Consider the following 23,612-nt stretch of genomic DNA (forward strand, 5'->3'; position numbering starts at 1 on the left):
TGCCCTCAGTGGGGGAGCGGAGTGGGCCACTGACTAACGCAGCTTTCAGTGCCTACGATAGGAATTCACAGGGAGAGGTGGCCTTGAAATAAGTGCCTTGTTTAATCTTCATGCCCTGGAAGTATTTTTCACAAGGTGGCTTAGTTAGAGGGGCTGTGGATCTGGTAATGAGGCTGGCCTTGGAGGGGGAGCCTTGTGAGAGGAGCTCAGCTATGAACACTTCTAGCAGGGCTGTATTCATAAAATCCTGGGGGCTCCCAGGGGATTTGAAGCTCTGCACAGAAAATTACAGGGCAGGAAAGGACCTGGGCAATTATTTTTCCTCCAAGAATGGCCATGCTTAAAACATCACCATTAGGCGCCACAAGTGGCTTTCTCCATGACAGCTCTTTTAAAAAATACTTTATTGGGTTTTTTTAAATTACAAAAGCAATATAGGCTTCTTTTAACACAGAGGTGTGTTCTCATTATCAAAAGGAAAAAAATCAGTAGGTTCCCTGATTCCCATCTCCCTGCGTCCCCAGTAGTACCAGTGTTAACAATTTAGTGTTTAGCCAGAGGTGATTAATGCACCTTTTGTGTGTGCTTATACAAAAATGTACCAACATGCATACACATATATGGGCATTTTTGTTTTTATGTGTTGGTGTTTGCTTTTTTAAAAAAGAGGAATCACACTATACCCATTATGCTGTAAGTTTCTCTTTTTACTTAGCAATATATCATGAACATTTTCTAAGTCAATACATATAGATCCACTTCATTTTTAAAAACAGCTACATAATGTTCCCCAGTATGAGTACCATAATATATTCAGCTGTTTCCCTATTGATGTGTATTCAGGTTGTTTCCAGGGTTTTTTAAAAAATTATAATAAGCAGTTCTTTTAAAATATTCTTTGATTTCTTTTTCTATCTTGTGCATATGTTACAAAAGACTCTTTTGCCTTAGGAGGATTCTAAAAATGGTGAACAATTAAAATATTTCTTTACAGTCACATTGATATAGTTTTGACACCTTAAACCCTTTATGTATTCATTTGGGTGGCCCTGGGCGCTGTGCCTGGCACTGTGGAGGACAGTGACCAAGGAGATGTCTGTCCTCAAGGACCCCTGCTTTAGTGAGGGTGCTGACAAGCAGGTGGACAGGAACGCGGCTCAGATGGACGATCAAGAAGGAGGTTTCGGCCAGAATGGAAACTTAATAGATGAGAGTGTGGCCTCTTGGTTTAAATCCTGTCTCCACCACTTAGTTGCTATGAGGTCTGGGGGATGTTCACTTTTCTTATGGGGCTATTGTGAGACTCAAAGAGTTGATGTAAAGAAAAGTGCTTAGGAGGCCAGGTGTGGTGGCTCATGCCTGTAATCCCAGCACTTTGGAAGGCCGAGGATGGCCGATCATATGAGGCTAGGAGTTTGAGACCAGCCTGGCCAACATCGCAAAACCCCACCTCTACTAAAAATACAAAAATTAGCCGGGTGTGGTGGTGCACAGCTACTCGTGGTAGCTGGGTACTAATCCCAGCTACTCGGGAGGCTGAGGCAGGATAATTGCTTGAACCCGGGAGGCAGAGGTTGTAGTGAGCCATAATCGTGCCACTGTACTCTAGCCTGGACGACAGAGTGAGACTCTTGTCTCAAAAAAAAAAAAAAGAAAAAGAAAAGTGCTTAGGCCCCAGCCAACAAGTTGGAATCACCAAATGGATTGTTGCTGTTTGAAGTGCTGCCCCCGCCACTGGGAGATCAGGAAAGGCTCCCCTTGAAGGGGTGACAGTGCAGCTGGCCCTTGGGAACGAGGTGAAGGGCCTTTTAGTCAGTTGGGGAAAAACAAACACTCCCTGCCCACCACCAACACCTGGTCCTGACCTCAGTTCTTCAGCTCCCTAGGCTGTTCAAAGATCCAAAAACCTATTTATTTTTAGTTGCTAAAAATATCCCCTAAGCCAGGGTTAAAGAATTTCTCCCTGAGTGGTAAACAGGTGACTTAGAACCAATCAGGGCCCAGCAGCCCCAGTGATGATGCTGTTCCTCCCCTACCCCCAAACATTCAGCGGGATCCTTTCATGTGTCAAAAGGAAAGAAACTTATCAGAAACTTCCTGTTGAGAAAACGATACCTCTTACCCCAGACTTAGCAGATGCACAGAAACCTTTGACTCCTGGATCTGCCAAGGCACACAAAGAACCAGAAACACCTATTGGCCTGGCCTGGGATAGGCAAACACTGGGGCTCAGCCCAACAAGCCTTCCTAGCACAGCCTGGGGCAGCACACACAGTAGTCAAGAGAGCTGCCTGCCCTGGCTGTAGAGCCTAGGTCTGCCCCTTATTAACTGTATGACCTGTAGTAAATTACTTAGTCTCTCCGAGCCTCAGTTTCCCTGTCTGTAAAATAGAAATAAGAATACCTGTCTCAAAACCCTGTTAAGGACTAAATGAGATGGTGCCTGTAAGGCACACCGCACAGGGCCTGGTGCACAGTGAGGCTGCAATACATGGCCCCTGCTGTTACCATTGTTAATGGAGACCGCCACCCTGCTCCCTCCGCCCCCTGAAACGGGGGCTAGCACTCCCCAACTGTCTGGCCATCCTTCTCCAGCTGCCATTTGGGGATTGGCTCTGTGACAAGCAGGGGGCACAGGGCCTGGGGAATACTGGAGGAAGGCACCCAGCCCCACCTGGGAGTCAGAAGGGACCAGCTTAGACCTGTGGAAGGGTGGGACGCTTGATCTGGAGGTCTCTGGTGAAGAAGCTGAGAAGAGGGAGTGCTTGTACAGAAGATGGAGGGGCGCAAGCTTAGGGGTTACTGGTAACTTGGTTTAGCTGGGATGAGACACCGGGTGTGGCAGGTGATGGGGATGGAGGGGCCAGCTGGTGCCAGGTGGGAAAAGGCCCTTTTGGCCAAGTGCAGCTAGGAGGTTGGACACTCTGGGTTGCCACTGAAAGGTTCTAGAAGGGGAGGTGACATGATTTGGTTTGTATTTTAGAACATTTGCTCTGGCAGCAATGTAAAGATGGCTGGGGTGGAGCACATGATGAGACCAAGGTGTGGCCACAGCAACCCAAGGATTGGCCGGGGTCACTTGGCCTTACTGCTTCAAATATAATTGGTTACAAACTCCCACCCCACACAGGAGGGGACCCAGTGTCTTTCCACTGGTCTCTGGGGGCTTGGAAACTTCAATTTCTCTCTTGACAGCTCATCTGATGCCAAACTCTTTCTGCTGAATTCTCCACCTCCATCCTGTACTTAGTAACCCCTTTAGGCACCCTTCCTGTTCCCAGTGCTCCTCGAGGGACCCATGACCAAGGCCTCTAGGTTAGCCGACATTTCCATGGATCTGGAGCAAGGGGAAGGGGTGAGGTGGTGGTGGCACAACAGATAAGACAGCGCTGAACGCCACATGCTCCTGATCTTACAGTCTCAGCACTGTCCCTGTCTCATGGGTGGTCAGCAGCAGTTAGTCCTCAGTGGGCTCCGGCCTCCCCCTCTCATGGGACTGGCCCAAGGTGCTGCTTAGCCACCTCCCCTCTCCTTCCAGTCCCACAGCTCACAATCCCCCATCTCCAATGTTCCCGTTCATTTCTAGGGCACATATATTAAGCCCTGTGTTGGTCTCCTCTGACCCCACCCCAAGCCTGTCCAGAGGAATCTTCTTCATTAGCAAACATGCTGGGGTGCATAAGTGGGCTCCTAAACTAAGACGGTCTCTTCCTCGCTAGGGACCCCATCACCAGGTCTCCATAGAGGCCTGTTCACTGGCGGGAAGAGGAGGAAGGGAAAGATGATAAATGGATATTGTATCTGTGGAAATGAAAGCCGTGGTCTTAGGTCCACAAACATAGCCCAGTCTAGATTACAGATAACAATGTGGGTTTCCCAGGTGGTGTAGACACCAGGGATAGAACCCAGTTTATTTTAATCGTATATTGATTCTCTGGTCAGCAAAGATTCTTCTGAGAATGAGCATTTAAAGGGTGGGCTTGAGTGTTCTTTCTTTTCTTTCTTTCTTTTTTTTTTTTTGAGATGGAGTCTCGTTCTGTCACCCAGGCTGGAGTACAGTGGTGTGATCTCGGCTCACTGCAAGCTCCGCCTCCCGGGTTCAGGCCATTCTCCTGCCTCAGCCTCCCGAGTAGCTGGGACTACAGGCGTGTGCCACCACGCCCGGCTAGTTTTTTTGTATTTTTAGTAGAGATGGGGTTTCACCGTGTTAGCCAGGATGGTCTCAATCTCCTGACCTCATGATCCGCCCGCCTCGGCCTCCCAGAGTGCTGGGATTTACAGGCGTGAGCCTCCGCGCCCAGCCGAGTTTTCTTTAGAAGACAAAGTAAAGCCCAAACTGGCCAGCCCCCAAATAGAGTGCCTGCTTAGCAGGCTGGCAGGTGAAAGGGCGTGGGACTTGGAAGACACAGAATGCTGCAAGCCCCAGGCAATTGATTGAACCTCTCTTGGTTTGGGTTTCTTCATCTGCTAAATGGATGTATGACTCCCTTACAGGGACATTATGAGATGGCAATGAAATGGTATGTGCAGAATCACCTGGCTCGGCCCACAGTCTGGCTTTTGGGTAATTTTGACACAAAAGGAAATAGCTATGAACTGAATTGTGTCTCCCCAAAACGCATTTGTTGAGGCCCTAACCTCCAATGTAACTGCCTTGGAGAAAGGGTCTGTGGGAGGTAATTAAGTTTAAATAAGGTCATAAGGATGAGGTCTAGTCCTATAGGACTGCAGCTCTAGGAGAAGAGAAAAAGAGAGATCCCTCTCCCTTTCTCTGCCATGTGAGGACACAGTGAGATGGCAGCCACCTGCAAGCCGGGAAGAGAGCCTGACCGTGTTGGCACCCTGATCTCAGACTTCCAGCCTCCAGAACTGTGAAAAAATACATTTCTGTTTTTTGAGTTACCCAGTCTATGATATTTTGTTTCGGAGGCCCGAGCTGTGGTGCATATTTAACCTGTGGGCAGTGTGTTTTCAGAAAGTGGTGACATGGTGCACATGGCCCTGGTGGGAGTGGGTCTGTGGTCTCCTGTCCTTTGAGGAAGCTCCTTCTGTGACATCCAAGGTCCCAATGATCTGGGTCCTGCTACCTTCTTGGTCTCACCTGGTATCATCCCTCACTTCTTTCTCACATTGGTCTTCTTTCTTCTATCTCTCCAACTCTCTAAGCTCCATCCTGCCTTGGGGTTTTTGCACATGCTGTCCCCTCTGTAATGCATACCTTTGCAAGGCTCACTTTGGATTCAGAGGTCCCTTCCATAGAGAACCCTGTCCTGGCTGTCTGGGACTTCTCTCATTTCCTTTGCCCTGTCTTATTCTCTTCCTGGCAGGCATCACTCTCTAAAATTAAATGGTTTACCTATTTAATATCTGTTTTCCTCCCCTGAAATGTAAGCTCTGTGGGGACAGGGGCCTTGTCTACTTGTCTTGCTATATCCCTAGAGCTTACCAAGGACTGTCACATAATGGGGGCTCAACTCATACTCAATGAATGAATGAGTGAATAAGGTGATCGGGGCAAAGCTCCCTGCCTGTGCATCGAGCACCTCTTGAACCAGACCCCAAACACTTGATTTCCAGCATCACACCTTGTCTCTCCTTACAACTAGAGACCAGCTGGTCCATCCAAAGGATTTCCAATCAAAGGGTTCTATGGAGAGCATGGGGTCCACTACAGAGATCTAGGCTGGAGGAGGAGGTGAGTGAGTTGATCTTTGAATGTTCTTCTCTACCCTTTCAACTACAACAGCTCTGAATTTGTCTGTTTCCCATGTTGGGCGTACATGAAAAATCTTATGAAAGAAATGGCCCCACAGCCCAGAGAAAATGGAAAACCACAAATTGCATCCAAGTCTTCACATTACACTGAGGAATCTGAGGTCCAGAGACTTGCCACACACAGATGGCCAGAGGTGGGATGCTATATCCCTAGTGGTGACGTGGTCAGGGATCAAGAAATTCCTGCTATGTGAGTAAAAAATAATGGCTCGCTCAAATGCCGTAACTTGGCTTTCTTTCTCTGAGAACTGAGGACAGGGGAAAGGATTTATGATCACCACTGGTCTCTGTTAGTCCCAAACAAACTTCAGTCTCCATAACCCCCATGAGTGGTCGTTACACACTGCAAGAGACCAAAAGTGAGCTCTGGCGAAGCACTCAGGAGAAGCCTATCCTGGCCGGACCAAAGAGCCACTGTGGGACATCACACATGGCCCAGGGAGTGGGATGGTTTCAGATGAGGACAATTTCTTCTTAGACACAGAGCGGGGTAGCGTGGACCCCATCGCCCTAAGCATCTTGTTTATGGTAGAATCATAGACTTCCCTGACAAGGCCTGTTCACTGGCTGGCCTCTTTTAGAGCCACCTTTTTTCTACCTTTGCTTCCCAACCCCCACCTGCCTCCCTTTCTTCCTCTAGTTCCATGGAGCATTTGCTGACTGGTAATTTTACCAACCATTGCTGCAAACCCAGAAGTTCATTTCATCACTGGCAATCAGCTCCTGTCCTCAGGGAAACCTAATTAGGTACTACAGGATTTTTGATGTTGCTTCCATGGTAACCCCCGTAGTAATGGTGTACATGCAGAATATATGCTCCAGGGTGTTTAAATTTATATATGTATATATAGATATAAAATATAAAATATATTATATATATAAATAATATATCTTAAGAAAATCTGTAATTTTTTCCTCTTGCTTTGTTTCTGTGTAGTTTTTTTAAATGATGGAAATTTTCCCTGAAGTTCTTTTCCCCACAGAGAGGGAACAGTACACAAAAAGGCTTTTTCCATTTTCTCTCCTTTAATTTAGAGAAATTCACAGTTGTGCAAGACTGAAAGTTTTTCAGGTTGGTCAGAAAGTGTCTAAGCAGGAATACGCTCTCCTCCCTGATAGCTGAGAACATTTTAATGACAGATTTTGCTTAAATAAAAAATCAGAAAGGTCTCAAGTCTTTCAAAATAGAATGGGGGGAAAAACGAGTGAATCCAATGAATCGACTCTAAACTTATCCTAAAAAAAAAAAAAAAGAAAAAAAGAAAAAAGGCAAGCTTCCCTGCATGCCTACCCCTCTGCAGGAAATGTGGTGAGGCCTCACAAGTCTGAAGCTCGGGCTGTGCCATGTGGCTGCTGGAGGCACTGGGTAGTGTCCTTGTCTCCTTGTCAAGGCAGCCTGTCCCAGGCCCTGCAGAGATTGCAGCTGAACGGCCCTGTCCTGAGGTGGCCAGATGGCCTTCAGCGTTGGCCTTGTGGTGAGCTGGCGATGACATCTTTGCTTGGTAAGACACTTTAACCAGGGAAAGCTCAGACCTGGACTCCCTGAGGTGCAGGTGACAAGGGAGAGGGCCTGTGACACACCCACAGCTGAAAGCCAAGGGCTTCTGAAGAATCCCTGAATAACTGAAAGTGCTTTCTGTACTATCCCTCGCTGGCCGTCCAAGGATGGAATGCCATGCTGACCTCTTTGTTAGCTGCCAGCGAATCCATTTACCCTCAGCATTTGCCAACCACGTCCACTGCTCCCAGACTCCCTGCTGTTTTTCTCCAGCGGCCCCCCTGCCCATTAATTCTGTTGTGCCCTTGTTCCCTGATTCAGTCTACCAGCTGACTTCCTCACATCTGAGAAAACACTTTGTATGCAAAACAACTAAACTGCTTGCAAAATAACTTTTTAAATGCTCTGAGTTATTCTTTGATATCTCAAATGATGTGTCCATGGGGAGAGTGGGGATGGGGGAATGGCCATCAAGGAATGGCCCTTGACCCTGATCTCCTCCCCATCCAGTCACCCAGTTACTTGAGAAAGACTGGCCAGCAAATATAACTGAGTGGAGTGGGAAGGTGGGGACGGGTGAGGGTTCCTGCTAGGGGCTGTGGCATAAGAATCTAAAAGGAAAATGTTGGGCACAGTAGGCACATGACCTGGCTTTTCTAATATGTGCCAAATATAAGAATTAGTTTTGTTATATATTAGTTTTGTTGCATAACAAAGCACCTCAAAACATAATGGCTTAAAATAATAATTTAGGTCACGTTTCTGTGGGTCAGTCATTTGGGCTGGGCTCAGCTTGGTGGTTCTTCTGCTGGTCTCACCTTGGGTGAGCTTCTGTCATGCAGCTGGTCTAGGATGGCTTCTGATGGCTGGCAGCTGGTACTGGCTGCAGGCTGGGGTGAAAGGGATAGTGAGGCCATGTGTCTATAGTGAGCCTCATGGCGATGACATTTTTTAAACCTCTGCTGTATCACACTTTTTAATGTTCCACTGGCCAAAGCAAGGTACATGGCTAAGTTCAGACGGAAGGGATTGAGAAATAGGCTGTACTGGGCAGGCATGATGGCTCATACGTGTAATCCCAGCACTTTGGGAGGCTGAGGTGGGTGGATCACTGGAGGTCAGGAGTTCCAGACCAGCCTGGCCAACATGGTGAAACCCCATCTCTACTAAAAATACAAAAATTAGCCAAGTGTGGTTGTGGGTGCCTCTTATCCCAGTTACTCAGGAGGCTGAGGCAGGAGAATCGCTTGAACCCGGGAGGCAGATGGCGCCATTGCACTCCAGCCTGGGTGACAGGAGTGAAACTCTGTCTCAAAAAAAAAAAAAAGAGACAGAGAGAGAGGGAGAGAGAAATAGGCTGTACTTCTTGATTGGAAGAGAGGCAAAGTCACATGTACAGAAGTAAGTGAATGGGATGGGAGGAATTTGTGGCCTTTTCTGCAAGCTGCCCCCTCTGGTGTGTCTGATGCATGCCTTCCGGGCGCTGCTGAAGCCCTATCTAACCCAAGAAGCTTTTCAAATTGCATCCTAATCATGCATGTCTTTTGCTAGAACTACTTGAGATTGTGAACTGATTCATGGGACATGTGTTTGATTCATATTTATATACCCACAATGGCCTAACCTTGTTGATTCTTAATAATTATTATATTGAACTGAGTGGGGTTAGTTCTCCTTTTTCTCTAATTACAAGCTCCTTAAAGGAAAGTTTGGAATCACTGTTGCATAAAATCTCCCTCCCAGAGCTCTCAGAATTATACTAACGGCTGAAAATCCTGCAAGTTCTCAGAACCACCAGTTAAGTGGTAGAGGGATTAGGCCTAGAGCCACCTCTGGACAGAGCAACTATCTGAGGAAAGAGTGGAATTTTCAGGTAACCAGAGACTATGGTACTGACACATTGCATCTTCAGGTCAGTCATACCCTCAATGAGTGAAATCACTTTTTTAGGCTTAGGAGGCAGAAAGAGTCAGTGACTCGAAGAATGTGGCTTTCCTTTTCCCATTCAGGGAAGCCAGAGTACAAGGAGCAAACCTATGCCTCATCAGGAAGAGACTCGTTTGTCAGCCCTGGGCCTCTGTGGCTTCTCCTGCTCTGGAACAGCCCAGAACAGACCACTTGAGGGCCCACGGTACTCCCTGCCCCATGCCACACTCTGTCCACATCACCTCAGTACTTTTCCAGAATCCATCAGAGGCCAACAGTCAAGCTGGTCTAGAATCAGGGCTGGATGACTGAGACTAAGCCCTAGGGGAGGATAGTCCTTTGTGGAGCCACATACACACTCCCTGAGCCCCTCTGGTCCAGTGCTACTCAAGATCCTGGTTCCAGACTTGCTCTAGAACTTTCTAAGGCTTGGAGGTCACCTGGGACAGTTTATTCCAGGTTGAACCACCCTTTGGGAATAAGAGGGTGTCCCTTCCCATGGTGTGAGATGAATTGTCAGGTCCTTTGTGAGTCACAGGCTTAGGAATGGATTTTCAACAGGAATTTCCATTCTGGGTGGTTAACAAGGGCCACAGGCAATCTGTCCTTTTCTTCATATGACACAGTCATCCGCCTACACACCCCTTTATTCACCAAGATTCTACTGACTGCCCACTCTGTGCCAGGCAACGTCTCAGGCATGGGAGTGGGGTGAGATGAGCCAGGCACGGTTCCTGTCCCTGGAGAGCTCAGGTGCACCGAGAACACAGATGAGGCAGGAGGTGCGAGCAAGAGGGTCTGTGTAGAACCACAGAATTATGGCTTCTTAGAGCAGGAGGTACCTTGGGGATTGTCTAGTCTATTCCCTCATTCCTCAGAGGAGGAAGCTGAGCCCAAGAGAGGGAAGATTAGTCCAGGGGCACGCAGTAAGTGGGAGTTACTAATTCACTAAATAAGCATTTATTGAACACCTACTAAGTGCTAAGATCTGGGCTAGGCTCTGGAGATGCCACAGGGAACAAGGAAGACACAGCGCTTGTCTCTTTGGAGCTCCAACTGTGACTGCTGGGGGGGTCCCAACCCTGGTTACATTTTAGACTCACCAGGGAGCCTTAAGAAGAACACCCGTGCCAGGGCTCCACCCCCAGAGATTCTGATTACTTGGCCTGGGGTGGGCCTGGGCCTGGGCATGGGTATTTTTGAACAAGCCCTCCAAGTCATTCTAATGTGCGATGCAAGTAGGTTGAGAACCATGTCTAAGGGGAGAGACAGCAAAACCTCACAAATGCAAATCAATAATTGGGATTGTGCTTTGTTAGGAATGAACGGGACGCAGAGTGAGGAAACGGCAGGGTAGGGTATCTGCTACTTGCTCTGAATCGGGAGGGAGCGAGGCCACACTTGGAGAGCTGTGATTCCAAGGGTCAGAAGGAAGGAAGCATAGAGTGTCCTCACGTGGGACAGCAATGGGATCTTCTGGGACACATCCCACCCTGCAGATGCAGAAAACCTTGCAGCGGAGCCCTGTCTAGCAGAAGCTTTTAACCTGCAGCCTGAAAACTCTCCCCCACCCCCTACTCAAAACACCCCCTCTTTACACACACTGTTTACGAGTGCCCCCCAGGCCAGCCAGCTTAATAATCCCTCACATTTTTAGAGCAGTTAGTAAAGCGCTGTCCAACTTTTTATCTGTATTATTGGATCCTAACACTAACCCCAGGAGGCAGGCAGGGCCAAGGTCAGTGTTCCCCTGTTGGAGATGTGGAAACAAGCTCGGAGAAGTCACGCACGGCCTGAGATCACATGGCTAATACCTGGATGTGGGGGACTTCAGGCTAGCTCTCCCACCTCCAGCTCCACTACCCCATGTGGCCCCCACCTTCCCTGCACCAGCAAGCCACAACCAAGGCGGGGCACCTGAGAGGCAGCTGGGGACCAGCACCCTCCCGTCTCGCTGGGCAGAGCTGCCGGTGCATTCTCCCCTTCAGCTCTTACAATCCCACTTACAATCCCACTCCTCATCAGGCAATCAAAGGAATCTGTTACTCGTTGCTTCCATTCCTGCCCAGAGTGAACCCAGTTACTATAGTAACCAGATGCGATTCTTTATTACAGAGTAGATGGTTTTAATTTTGTATTTGAAGAGTTTGGCCAGGCAGTCATGTTGCCATGGCTTGGCCTGTCGGGCGGCAGTTAGAAGCAGAGGGAACCCTTTGAGCAGCCATTAGGGCTTTCTAATTGCTGGGGAAAACCTATGTCTGGAAAAACGCAGGCTCAGCTGCACTGGGGAAGGAGGAGGGTGAGTCTCCAGCTGGTGCTGTGCTGGGTACTGTCTCCTGTTCAGAGATGACAGCTCCCTGATTAGAGCCACCAGGTGAGCCTCTCAGCCAGTTGCTCCCATAGTGCCCTGTAGTTTCCCTTCAGGATCCTCATGGGTGGGTGGGTGGGGGGCTGGCTGCTCAGAGGGCCATCAACACATTTTGTTGAATGAATGAATGAATGAATGAACAAATGATCCTTTGTAGTTTATTAAACCCTTTCAATCCATTGTCTCCTCTGCTCTCCATTATGGCTCTGTAAGGGTACGGAGCAGGGAGAAAGAGAAACTGAGGCTCGGCAAGGTAAGAGACTTGCCTCCTAGTGCTGCCTCCCCTGTCTGTGCCTCTCAGGGCCCATGAATTGCCTGGAATGTTCCCCTGGCTGCAGAAACATATCACAGGTAGATGCTAAAAGCAAGGCAAGCATCGCCTGCCCACACCACACCAGGCCTGGTACCACAGGTCCTCTCCTGGGTCCTCAGTTCCTGCTGAACTGTAAGGAAGGCAGCAAAGTGGAGTGAGAAAGCTGCTTGGTGACTAACTTTGAAGCAGAGCAGAAGCTTCCTTTGGCCCAGACCATCAAGGAGACAGTTGGGTGGACAGAATAAAGGGCTCCTCATTCCCTGATCTCCCTGTGCAAGGGAGGAAAGGAAGGCTTCACTCGGCTTTCAGCCAGCCCCCGCAAATCCACGCTGATCCAGTCTCTCTGTTACTCTTTCTGTGCTGAGGGTGTATTTCCAGGTTAAATAAAACCTCCACCCAACCCTGGCCCCAACATTAATTTCTCCTAACCCAGCCTAGTTTCTTCCGGCCTTGCAGCTCAGGGCTTCCCAGGATGCACGCATGGCCTGCTCTCCCAGCCAGGAGGTGCTGATGCTGGTACCCTTCATCCTGAGCTCATGTTAGGCCACAGGACCCTGCTAGCTCCTCCTTAAAGGCAATCATAACCAGCTTTGGAGAGCAGCAGCTCTCTGTGGCTGTTGGTGGAGCAGGCAGCATATGAGGCTGGAGTCTTGAGTGGGATGTGTTCGTGGATGAGCTGGGACAGGCAACAGCCAGATCTGCTGGAGGGCCAAGGACCCAGTAAAGAGAGGGCATAGTGTGATGATAAACATTCCACTACCTCCCAGAAGTGAGGTGCCTGCACAGGAGGCCCACACCGAACATATGCCCGGATCTCAGGCCTCACCCTCCAAGAATCAAATCATCAGAGCTGGATGAGACTTTAGAGGCTTCTCATTTCAGTCTCAGATGAAGACTGAGGCCCCAGAGGGGAAGGATGTGAAGTCCCTTTCACAGTCATCAAATATGGTGGGACTCCACAGTGGGACTTACCGGAAGACAAAGGCTGGACACACAGCAGGTGCTCAGTCAATTCTTGTGAGAACAGCCATCCTCATGAGGTGACAGCAGGAAGCATCTTCGTGAAAGTTTAGGGCCAGAAGGAAGCTTAGATATCACTGAGCCCAACTGTCATTTTACAGAAAGACCGAGACCAGATCCATTAATAATGCTACAAATAAGAATAACTAATAGTTACATAGTGTGCTGGGTGCTAGGCAGGATTCCATGCATGTTGCATATACGAACCCACTGCAGCCTCACAGTGACCTCTATGCAGCAGCTATTATCATCATCCCCAGATGAGGTAACTGAGGCACAGGGTGGTTCGGTAACTTGCCCGGGATCACGGAGCCAGTAGTGTTAGGATCAGGCAATCTGGCTCCAGAGTCCGTGCCGTGAACACTTCACTGCACTGTCTGAGAGCACAGTGCTGCCAGCAAACACTTGCTGCCCCCTTCTCTGAGTGGGGAGAAGGAATCTGTGCCAGCCCTTGTGAGTTCACTCATGCAGGAAACATGACTTTTTCATGTTTACATCCCCTTACAGGGCTCAGCTCAGGTCTGGCAGGGGCTCAGGGATGTGTTTCTAATATAAATGAGTTGATCTTTCTCACCATTGTGAAACAGCCAATTTGGCACCTGTGTGCTGGAAGGGACCTTGGGAAGTGGCTCAACATAGAACACTTGTGGTCAGCAAAAAGGAGGGGGTGGTTCCCACACACCAAGCAATTCTCCAATGGACACTGGCTGAGTGTCCTGCAATATAACTCAAGCCTGATTGTCCGCCTGGAGTTAGTGTTGGCTCCCACAGGTTGAGGGCTCAGTCCCACCACATTTACCCGACTTCCGATGCTAGTCACCAGCCCCAGGTTGTTTCAAGTGGCTATAAATCAGGGATTCCCAGGACGCCCTTCTCAGGTTTTCATTAATTTTCTAGAGCAGCTCACAGAACTCAGGGAAACACATTTACTGGTTTATTATAAAGGACCTTACAAAGGATTCAGATGAGCAGCCATATGGGAGCGAAGCAAAGGGCAGGGTGCATGGGAAGGGGTGGAGCTTCCATGCCCTCTCTGGGCACGCAACACTCCACGTGTCCAGGGACCTCCATGTGTGCAGCTATCTGGAAGCTCATCGAAACACAAAGAGGGGAACAACAGACACTGAGGGTGGAGAGTGGGAGGGAGAGGATCAGAAAAAATAACTATTGGGTACTGTACCCAATAGTACCTGGGTGACGAAATCATCTGCACAACAAATCTCTGTAACACGAGTTTACCTATGTAGCAAACCTGCACATGTACCCCTGAACCTAAAATAAAAGTTAAAAAAACAAAACAAAACACTGTCTTTTTGGGATTTTATGGAGGTTTCATTACACTGACATAATTGATGACATCATTGGCCATTGGTGGTCAACTCAACCTTCGGGCCCCTCTTCCTTCTCAGGAGGTGGTGGGGTGGGGCTGAAAGTTCCAACCCTCTCATCACCAGATTGGTTCCCCTGGCAACCAGCGCCATCCTGAGGCCACCCTGGATCCCCACCCCGACCGACCCCAGCCACTAGTCATCTCATTAGCATACAAATGACACTTATCACTTTGGAAATTCCGAGCGTTTTGGGAACCGTGCCTAAACCAGGATAAAGACCAAGTACATTATTTCTTATTATAAATCACTATATCTCAGGAAGCGATTTGCAGAGGAGGAAAGTGAGGCCAAGAGAGTCAAAGTGTCTTAGCCAGGGCTTCCCAGGTAGACTGAATCCAGCTCTCCCTACTCCACATCCAGGGCTCTTGCCACATAGCAAGGCCCCTGAAGAGCATGCTGAGGTGGTCAGGCTGACCTGAAGCCCAGCAGCCTGCCCCAGCCTGCCCCACCTGTCCTGCCTGGACCCTGCTGTGGGCTTCCTGGTCCTGGCCACACTAATGGACTTTCTGCTCCCACCAGCTCTTCGTGATCGACAATGGCGCGGATGACTGGCGGATAGCCATGACCTACGAGCGCATCCTCTACATCAGCCTGGAGATGCTGGTGTGCGCCATCCACCCCATTCCTGGCGAGTACAAGTTCTTCTGGACGGCACGCCTGGCCTTCTCCTACACACCCTCCCGGGCGGAGGCCGATGTGGACATCATCCTGTCTATCCCCATGTTCCTGCGCCTGTACCTGATCGCCCGAGTCATGCTGCTGCACAGCAAGCTCTTCACCGATGCCTCGTCCCGCAGCATCGGGGCCCTCAACAAGATCAACTTCAACACCCGCTTTGTCATGAAGACACTCATGACCATCTGCCCTGGCACTGTGCTGCTCGTGTTCAGCATCTCTCTGTGGATCATTGCTGCCTGGACCGTCCGTGTCTGTGAAAGGTATTCCACATGGGGCTTTCTGAGTACAGAGCCTGTGCTGGGACAGGGAAGGGAGGAGGAGTAGGGGTGCCAGGAAGTATGTGGTCTGATGGAGGAGACAGGTATGTACCCAGACACCTGAAAAGAGACAATGGGAAAGAGGGGAGTGCTGAGTTGGGGTTCAGTATGAGCTAGAATTGCAGCATTGGAACCAAGGTAAGGTGGGAAAAAGGCACAGAATTTTCCTGATTTTCTGTTCCTTCTTTGCAAACCAATATATCAAAGCATTCTGGTTACATCAGTAACTCACATATAACACATTGCAACTTATTCCTCTTGGGTATTAATAATGCTTATTAGCATTTTAAAGGCTCTGAGAAGTCCTGAAGTAATGAAACCATTTATTTTTGTTTGGTTCAGCCTTTCTTAATTGTATTTGCCTGCAAATCCTTTTTATTATAAAGCACTATTGGTACCTTGCTACTCAAAGTTTGGTTCACAGACCAGCAGCACTGGCATCACTGGGAACTTGTTAGAATTCCCAGAATCTCAGGCCTTAGCCCAGAATGAATGAATCAGAATTTGCATTTAACAAGGTCACCTGGTGATTCATATGCACCTTAGTTTGAGAAGCACTGTACTGATGGAATATACTTTGGGAAACATTGTTTTAGGAGGCTGGTGGTTGGGAGTCATTCAGAGAAGCTACTCATGGGAAAGAAGGGAGATGTGGCCTGACAGAGATCCAGGGCTGTAGAACAAAATGCCAACTCCTTGGAACAGCCATCAACAAGGCTCAAGGGCAGGACTGAAGCCACCTCCTTCCACCACCCTCGAGCTGCCTTTAATGACTCTTCTCCTTGCAAGGGGTCCTGGATTTTCATTTTATTTATTTATTTATTTATTTATTTATTTATTTATTTATCTGAGATGGAGTCTCGCTCTCTCGCCCAGGCTGGAGTGCAGTGGCATAGTCTCTGCTCACTGCAACCTCTGCCTCCTGTGTTCAAGCAATTCTCCTGCCTCAGCCTCCCATGTAGCTGAGATTACAGGCATGCGCCACCATACCAGGCTAATTTTTGTGTTTTTAGTAGAGATGGGGTTTCACCATGTTGGCCAGGCTGGTCTTGAACTCCTGGCTTCAAGTGATCCTCCTACCTTGGCCTCCCAAAATTCTGGGATTACAGGCGTGAGCCACTGCACCCAGCCCTGGATATTCATTTTAATCTATTTGACATGTGGAGTCTAAATCTAGGTTAGAAACCGTGATTCTGCTCCTAAGTAGCTGTGAGACCTAGGGCAAGTTACTAAACCTCTCTGGGCTACAGTTTCCTCATTTTAAAATGAGGATCACTTGAGATAGAATGAAGCTATGTTTGCTTGAGATAGATTATTTTTATTATGTTGGGAGGTATGGTGAAGCATCCTGTGTAATTTACACAAATCCTGGTAGTCACCCTTAATTTGTCAACACTTACGATTATATTGCCAAATCTTCCATGCACCAGTGTCCTAGCAGAGATCAAACAAGACAAAGAATTCTGGAGAGGAGTTAGCCTTAACACACCCTACATGGGTGCCTTGAATCGTATCTCCTACCTATTTTTGAGACATTCTGTTTGCAGACATTTCTTTCAGCGTTTTGGCCAACAGACACACGGTCAAACTGAGAGGGCATTCTGCTGCCGCAGAACAAGGGTTCAGGCTCCAGGATGCAGGTTCAGGTTCTGAGAGCCAGTGCAGTGTTGGAAGACCTTTCTCACACACAGAGCCCCAGGGACACACCATGCTCACCTATTCAGAACCTCGCCATTACTCAGCAGCTGACATTGCAACATCTGCTCTGAGTGGGACCACACTGCACAGGGCTTCATGAGCCTTCTCCGGTAAGCAGACACTCTTCCCCCAATGGAGAAAGCATGTGCTTGGGTTCCGACCCCAAACTCTTCATGGTACTGTTAGCTGAGCAACATTGTGCTGGTCGCTTCACCTCTCTGGACCTCAATTTTCTTATCTGAAAGCTGGACACAGGATTTATTGTTAGAGTCAAACAAGGTGTATATATGCACTATGTACTGCAATCCAATGATGGTGAAAGTTAATAATAATAGTACAGATCCCTTGATAACTCTTGGGAATTTTGTGCTGCCTTCTTTTAATTAGAACAGCCCAACTTGTACCATACATGGGCCTATACTCTTCCTGTTTTCCTTTCTAAATGATGGAAGCCATGTTGTCTATTAATATAGTAATTGAATTTGCGTAGCCCTTTAAGCTATTTGAAGTCTTTCACTTCCTCAGATGCTCTCTGGCATGTATTTCAGATGGCTGAACATGCAACAAAGTACCTGCAAGTGAGTTTCATAGTTTATTGAACCTATCACAAGAAGGGGTGACTATTTTTCACTGGAAAATAAGCTTGTTTTAAAGAATGTAGTTTGCAAAGTACTTAGATGATGCACCTTATTTGATATTGCATGGACTTCCATAGCTTCCAAGCTGAGGCTGGGTTAGTCTGGTCCCTGGTGGGCCACTGGGTCTCTCTCTCTCTCTCTGCAGACATGGGTCACAAGCCCCCGCTAAGACCAAGGCACAGAGGAACAATGAGCAAATCGGAAATTCTCTGAAAGTTCCCTTCTCTTGCGAAAAGGCCATTTGACCAAAGACTTAGGTATAACATGAGGTGTATTAAAGCATGGTGGATGTTATTGTTGCACCCCTGTGCTAGTTCTGTGTAAAATCCATATGTCATCCCAGCTTGCCCTCACAATAGATCTATGAGAGAGGTACTTTGCCTGAGGGAAGGAGAGCCCGGGTCCTGGAGGGGCATCTGGGTGAAGCAACATGTCATCCACTACATGGATGTGTTTGAATTGGACATGAAGGCTCATGGGAGAGTTGAGGAAACTGATAGAAAGTAACTGGCCCGAGGTCACAGAGCTATTAATAGTAAGCGTGGAGCCAAAATCTGAACTGGTTTCTGACTCTGAACTTCCATGTGTGTGTCACCAACCCAGGCTGAATCCTGCACATACGAGGAAATCTTGGCCTCTACTCTACTGGCAACTTTCCCAATCTCAGAGTCTTAAGGCCACTGAGACTGACATGTGAATCCCAGTCTTGCTGTTTTCTCTGCCTCTGCTGCCTATGGTCTTGACCATGTTATCATACTAGCCTCCTGGGCCGCCTTCATGTCCAATTCAAACACATCCATGTAGTGGATGACATGTTGCTTCATGTCAACATGAAGGGGACAGATGCCCCCTCCAGGACCCGGGCTCTCCTTCCCTTAGCTGGGGTTGTGACTGAGTCCCTCTCTTCAGGTCAAACCCCTTGCCTGGGGGCAGCAAGCTCCCGAGGGGATTTGTCAGTGTGGGAGTTCAAAGGCCTAACCCCGTTTGCTTCTAGTAGGACACTCAGCCAGGCTCCAGGGTCCCTAAGGGATCGCCTAAGGCCTCTGTTACCACTGCATCCGGGAACTTCCTCTATACCCCAGAGGTATTGATCCTGAGAGCAGCCCCAGTAAAACTCCCACCCCCAAATCTCAGCATCTCACAGACTGTTTCCCAGGAATCTGCTCTGTTAATATATTGTTTCCTAAACAGGCAAAGCACTTCTCTTACCAAGACTAAGCACTATTTTTAGAATCAAGCTTAAATGATCATTGTGTTTCCCAATGTCAAATAATAAGTAAGATTGGCAGAGGCCTTCAGCCAGGACTTATTCAGCCAGAGACTGGACAGAAGCTGGAAGCAGGGGAAGCTTTGGGGAACTGAAGTGTCAGACCAGGGTAGTGTGGACAGGATGCCTTGATCTCTCTCAGCCTGATCTAATGATGATTCTATCACCTTAGGCATCAGAGAGGGTAAGTGACTTGCCCAGGGTCACACAGCAGCATGACAGGTTCTAGAAAAATCCACAGCTGCTGATGCCCAGAGCCTGTTCACATTCCAGGTAGCTTTCATCAGCCTGGACTTATCTCTAGTTGTATACACACACTTCTGAAGTTGCTATGGAAATCTCTCTACAGCAAGATGTATTTTAAAAGACAGTTCTCATATCTTGGGTTGGTTTTTATGTGACAACAAAGGTTTTTCATATTTCCTCCTCCCAAGGAGAGAAAGTGGGATCATAATTACGCAGAACAGCCGTGCCATGGGGAGGGCAGCGCCTGGTTGCTGGGAGGGCAGTGACAACAGTGGGCTTGTTTTCCTTGGCCCCCAGAGAGGCATTACATCATGGGTTCCGAGGCCTGACAGTTGTGGCACTCTGCATTCTCTGGGATTCTCCTGGCTGCCTGCCCACCTCCCTCAGGGAGGAACCTCCTGATTTTACACTGTCAAGTGCCAAGCAGCTTTACTGGTGGAGAGACCATCTGAGGCCCCGGGTCCTCACTGCCGCAGCAGGTTGGAGAGCCAGCCTTCCTAGCGTGCCTTGAGCAGTGGCCTGCCAGCTCACCTTTGTATGTTTATCTCCTTGGGAGGAGCAACAAGGCCTCCCATAACATTGATGAAGTGGGGTGAGCCTTGCTGTCACAGCCATGCTTTATAAATGACCTTACTGTCCTCTTGAGTGGATTCCCTTCGGACCCTTTGGACCCTTCACTTTGGTCCCTCCTGAGGCTCCAAATTCTGCAACAGGCTGTCTCAGTGTCCCAGGCCTTCCAGTCTGTCAACAGGTTTTTTATTTTGCTGGTTAACTTTTGGCATACTGATATTTTAATGAGAAATTTTATTCTGGAGATCTGGCTCCTAAAGCAGGAGAAAAACAATTTGTGGCCCGTTCTTTCTCTCATTAAGAGAGCCACCACTCCCATTGTAAGGAGATAAAAAGAGGCTTCCTTGCTGTACTCTCTTCTGCCCCTGCCTCAGACACCCAGGCCTGCACTTGCCAGCAGCAGGAAGCAAGACCACAGCTCCCTCCTCCTCCCATCTCCTTCCCACAACCTCCTACCCCCTCCAAGAAGGGGTACTTCCACTCCAAGAAAACAGTAGGAATGGCCAGGCTCGGTGGCTCACGCCTGTAATCCCAGCACTTTGGGAGGCCGAGGCGGGCGGATCACGAGGTCAGGAGATCGAGACCATGCTGGCTAACACGGTGAAACCCCCGTCTCTACTAAAAATACAAAAAAATTAGCCGGGCGTGGTGGCACACACCTGTAGTCCCAGCTACTCGGGAGGCTGGGACAGGAGAATGGCGTGAACCCGGGAGGCGGAGCTTGCAGTGAGCCGAGATCACGCCACTGCACTCCAGCCTGGGTGACAGAGCCAGACTCCATCTCAAAAAAAAAAAACAAACCCCAAAACAAAACAGTAGGAAAGTGGTCATTACAGGGATGAAGCACCCTACATGGGGTTGATGGAAGCCTGCAAGCTAAACCCTGTAGGCTGAGCAGAACTGAGCAGAGCCTGGGAACAGTGGGGCCAGGCACTGTGGTTCCTCATGGACTGCTTTGGTTTGAGTTATAACCTCCAATGTGGGGCACACGCACAGTGATCCATGGGACTATTGGGAGAAATGATCAGAACTTCTACATATATATATATATATAGAGCCTGGCTAGTATTTAATAAATGGATAGAGAGCAATACATGTCTGTAATTTATAATAAATATATGTATAATGGAGGAGGGCATGCTCAAAAAATTTTTAATTGGTAGGAGCCCATGATTTTAAAAGTTTGCAAACCACTGGTTTATGATATCAGAGGACTAGTTAGAGAGGATAGGAAAGTAGCCTACCACATGGGATGAAGCCTGCTAGACCCAGGAACCCTGCCCTCTAGCTGGAGAAGTGAGAAGTTAGCCTCCTGTAGGGAAGGAGCAGCCTGTAGCGATCCCCTTCTGGTGCCAGGCCGAGAGATGGATGGCTGGGGAGGGGGAAGGTGGGGAGGCGACAGGGATCCTGCTGGAGGCCTTTGAGAAAAACCTGCAGCATTAAGGAAGAGGAAAATAATCCTGAAGATTCCTGAAAAATGTTTAATTATGAAAAACAAAAAGCAACATTAGAAGAGTCTTGGGTGGCCAGGCACAGTGGCTCACGCCTGTAATCCCAACACTTTGGGAGGTCAAAGCAGGCGGATCGCTTGAGGTCAGGAGTTTGAGACCAGCCTGACCAACACAGCAAAAACCCATCTCTGCCAAAAAAAAAAAAAAAAAATAGCCGGGAGTGATGGTGCATCTGTAGACTCAGGAGGCTGAGGTAGGGGGATCACCTAACCTGGGAGGTCAAGAGTGCAGCGAGCAGAGATTGCGCCACGGCACTCCAGCCTGGGCGACAGAGTGAGACCCTGTCTCAAAAAAAAAAAAAAAAAAGGAAAAAGAAAGAAGAGTCTTGGGCATCTCTAATAGGGTGCCAGAATATATATGATCCTTATGATAGAGAAGAGTGGGCAGATGTGAAATGAAAATGTATCTGGTTCACATAAGCACAGAGTTCCAGAAAACTAAAATTGTTTTAGCAAAATGAAAATCCACATTGATGGCACTACATTTTTAAAAATGTGGAATGTGGAGACAAACTTAAAAAATTTAAAGCTCTCTCAGAATGCAGAAGAGATAAGAGAAAGGATGAATAGGACAGAACTGGAGGCTACAGGATCCAGGTGAAGTCTAAGAATTAGAGTTATTTCAGAGGAAGAAATGATAATAATTTGGATACAAGCATAATCAGAAATATACACAAAGTAAACATTTTCAGAATTGGCCTAGGTAAGGGGATGTTGTTTGTGGGGATGGTAGATCAGAGTAGGCAGATCGAAACGGATTCCTCTTTTCCAGTTAGAATGTGGGGGACAGGAGGAGCCACCCCTAGACATACCCCAATACATTCTTTTTCTGGAAAATTTATTGAATCATAAGGTGAAACAATCCTAGAGGCACACAGGCATCCCAGAGCTGACTCTCCCTCAGGAACCCTAAATTCAGAGTCATTAGAACAGTTCCACAGTATTTTAAATTTGGATCCACCCTGTCATTTGAATGAGGCAACCAAAGGGGAACAAAAGTCATTCTTGGAGTTTTCTGGGCTCAGAAGGTAAACCACCTACACTTTTGGGGGGAACTCGTTTGCCAGTTGACCAAAGACTGAATCACAATTAAGATCTTAATAATGAAATGTTGTAAAGAAAGGTAGACATTGGTTCACACAGGCAAACATGAAATCAAGACTAAACTTAACGCGTGGTCGCAAAACTCCAAATTCTAATGTCAAAGAAAAAGTAGATTCTGGAAAGAGTAGATGTATGAAATTAAAGCAATAATTCAATAATAATTAGAGGGTTGCAAATCCTCAGATTAAAAATTTGAGAGGAGAAGGCTAGAAGGGATTAGTAAAAGCATGCCAGATGCGTTGTCTTATGTAGAGGAGAATTTTAAAATAAAGCCCTATTACTCAGTTTTAGCAATCAGAGAAATATTTTTTTTTAAACCTAAAGGAACCACAGGCAAAATTTTATGAGTATAACAAGAATAACAATAGCATCAGCCGTATATTGTTTCACTTAATCCATACCATAATTCTATGAGATTGTATCTGCATTCTGTATATGAGGATGTTGAGACACAGAGAGGTTGAGCGATGTGCCTCAGGCCACAGAGCCAGCAGACTTGAGACTCCAACACCAGCCTGAGAGCCTTTTCCCTACCCTGAAAACATATACCTCCCATGCCACATCAGAGCCCACATAGCTAAGACAGAAAAAATAAAGGAAGCAGGAAGGAAGAATTTCAATACAAAGTATGAAAGAAGATCAGAGAAAAACAAACTTAAAATTTATAACAATCAACGTAATTGTGTTTACCTCCTTGTTAAAAGTAAATGTCTCTTAGATGAGATTTAAAAGCAAAATTTAATTGCATGCAATTTACAAAAGAAGTACCTAGAACAGAAGGACCCAAAAATAAATGAAGAGCAAAGATTTATTAGGTAAGTACAAATCAGATGGCAAATGAATAGAAATTCTCATTTTAAACCAAAATGAATTCAAAACAGAAATCATTAAATTGTCCAAAAGAACCATTTAATATGGATAAAAGTGCTATATACAGTAAAACTGTGAATTTTATACAAAAAATGAGATTGATAATCTGAATTTTTAAATGTTTAAATTAATTGAGCACTTTGTAGCCTATAAACAAACATCTTCTTTTTAAGCATCCAGGGAACACTTTAAAAAATTGATCAACTTCTTGGTCACACATTTCAAAACATCAGAAAAGTTGCTCGGGCTGTATTCTCTGACCACAAGCCTATAAAACTCCAATTAAAGGACAACTTTTTGGTGGGACTTTTAAAGCAATCTCCTCAATTACAACAGAGAATTCAAAACTACCGTTAAAGGCTATTAGAAAATTACAACAACGATGACCCTGTACGTAAAAACTCAGGATGTGACCAAAGGTGT

General features: G+C 47.4%; 1 protein-coding gene across 3 annotated transcripts in view; it reads left to right on the forward strand.

The window, feature by feature from the left end:
• Nucleotides 1-23,612, forward strand: part of KCNN3 (potassium calcium-activated channel subfamily N member 3) — a 171,914-nt gene that overhangs the window by 83,182 nt on the left and 65,120 nt on the right. For 2 of the 3 annotated variants that reach the window (XM_008970283.4, XM_055101144.2), the window contains exon 3: nucleotides 14,811-15,229. In XM_008970283.4, the coding sequence (XP_008968531.4) occupies nucleotides 14,811-15,229 (419 nt within the window). Of the gene's footprint in view, nucleotides 1-11,455; nucleotides 11,574-14,810; nucleotides 15,230-23,612 lie in introns of those variants that run through there. The other variant, XM_063599074.1, reaches the window with a different exon arrangement.

The sequence above is a fragment of the Pan paniscus genome, chromosome 1, assembly GCF_029289425.2.
Source record: "Pan paniscus chromosome 1, NHGRI_mPanPan1-v2.0_pri, whole genome shotgun sequence".
Classification (NCBI taxonomy): domain Eukaryota; kingdom Metazoa; phylum Chordata; class Mammalia; order Primates; family Hominidae; genus Pan; species Pan paniscus.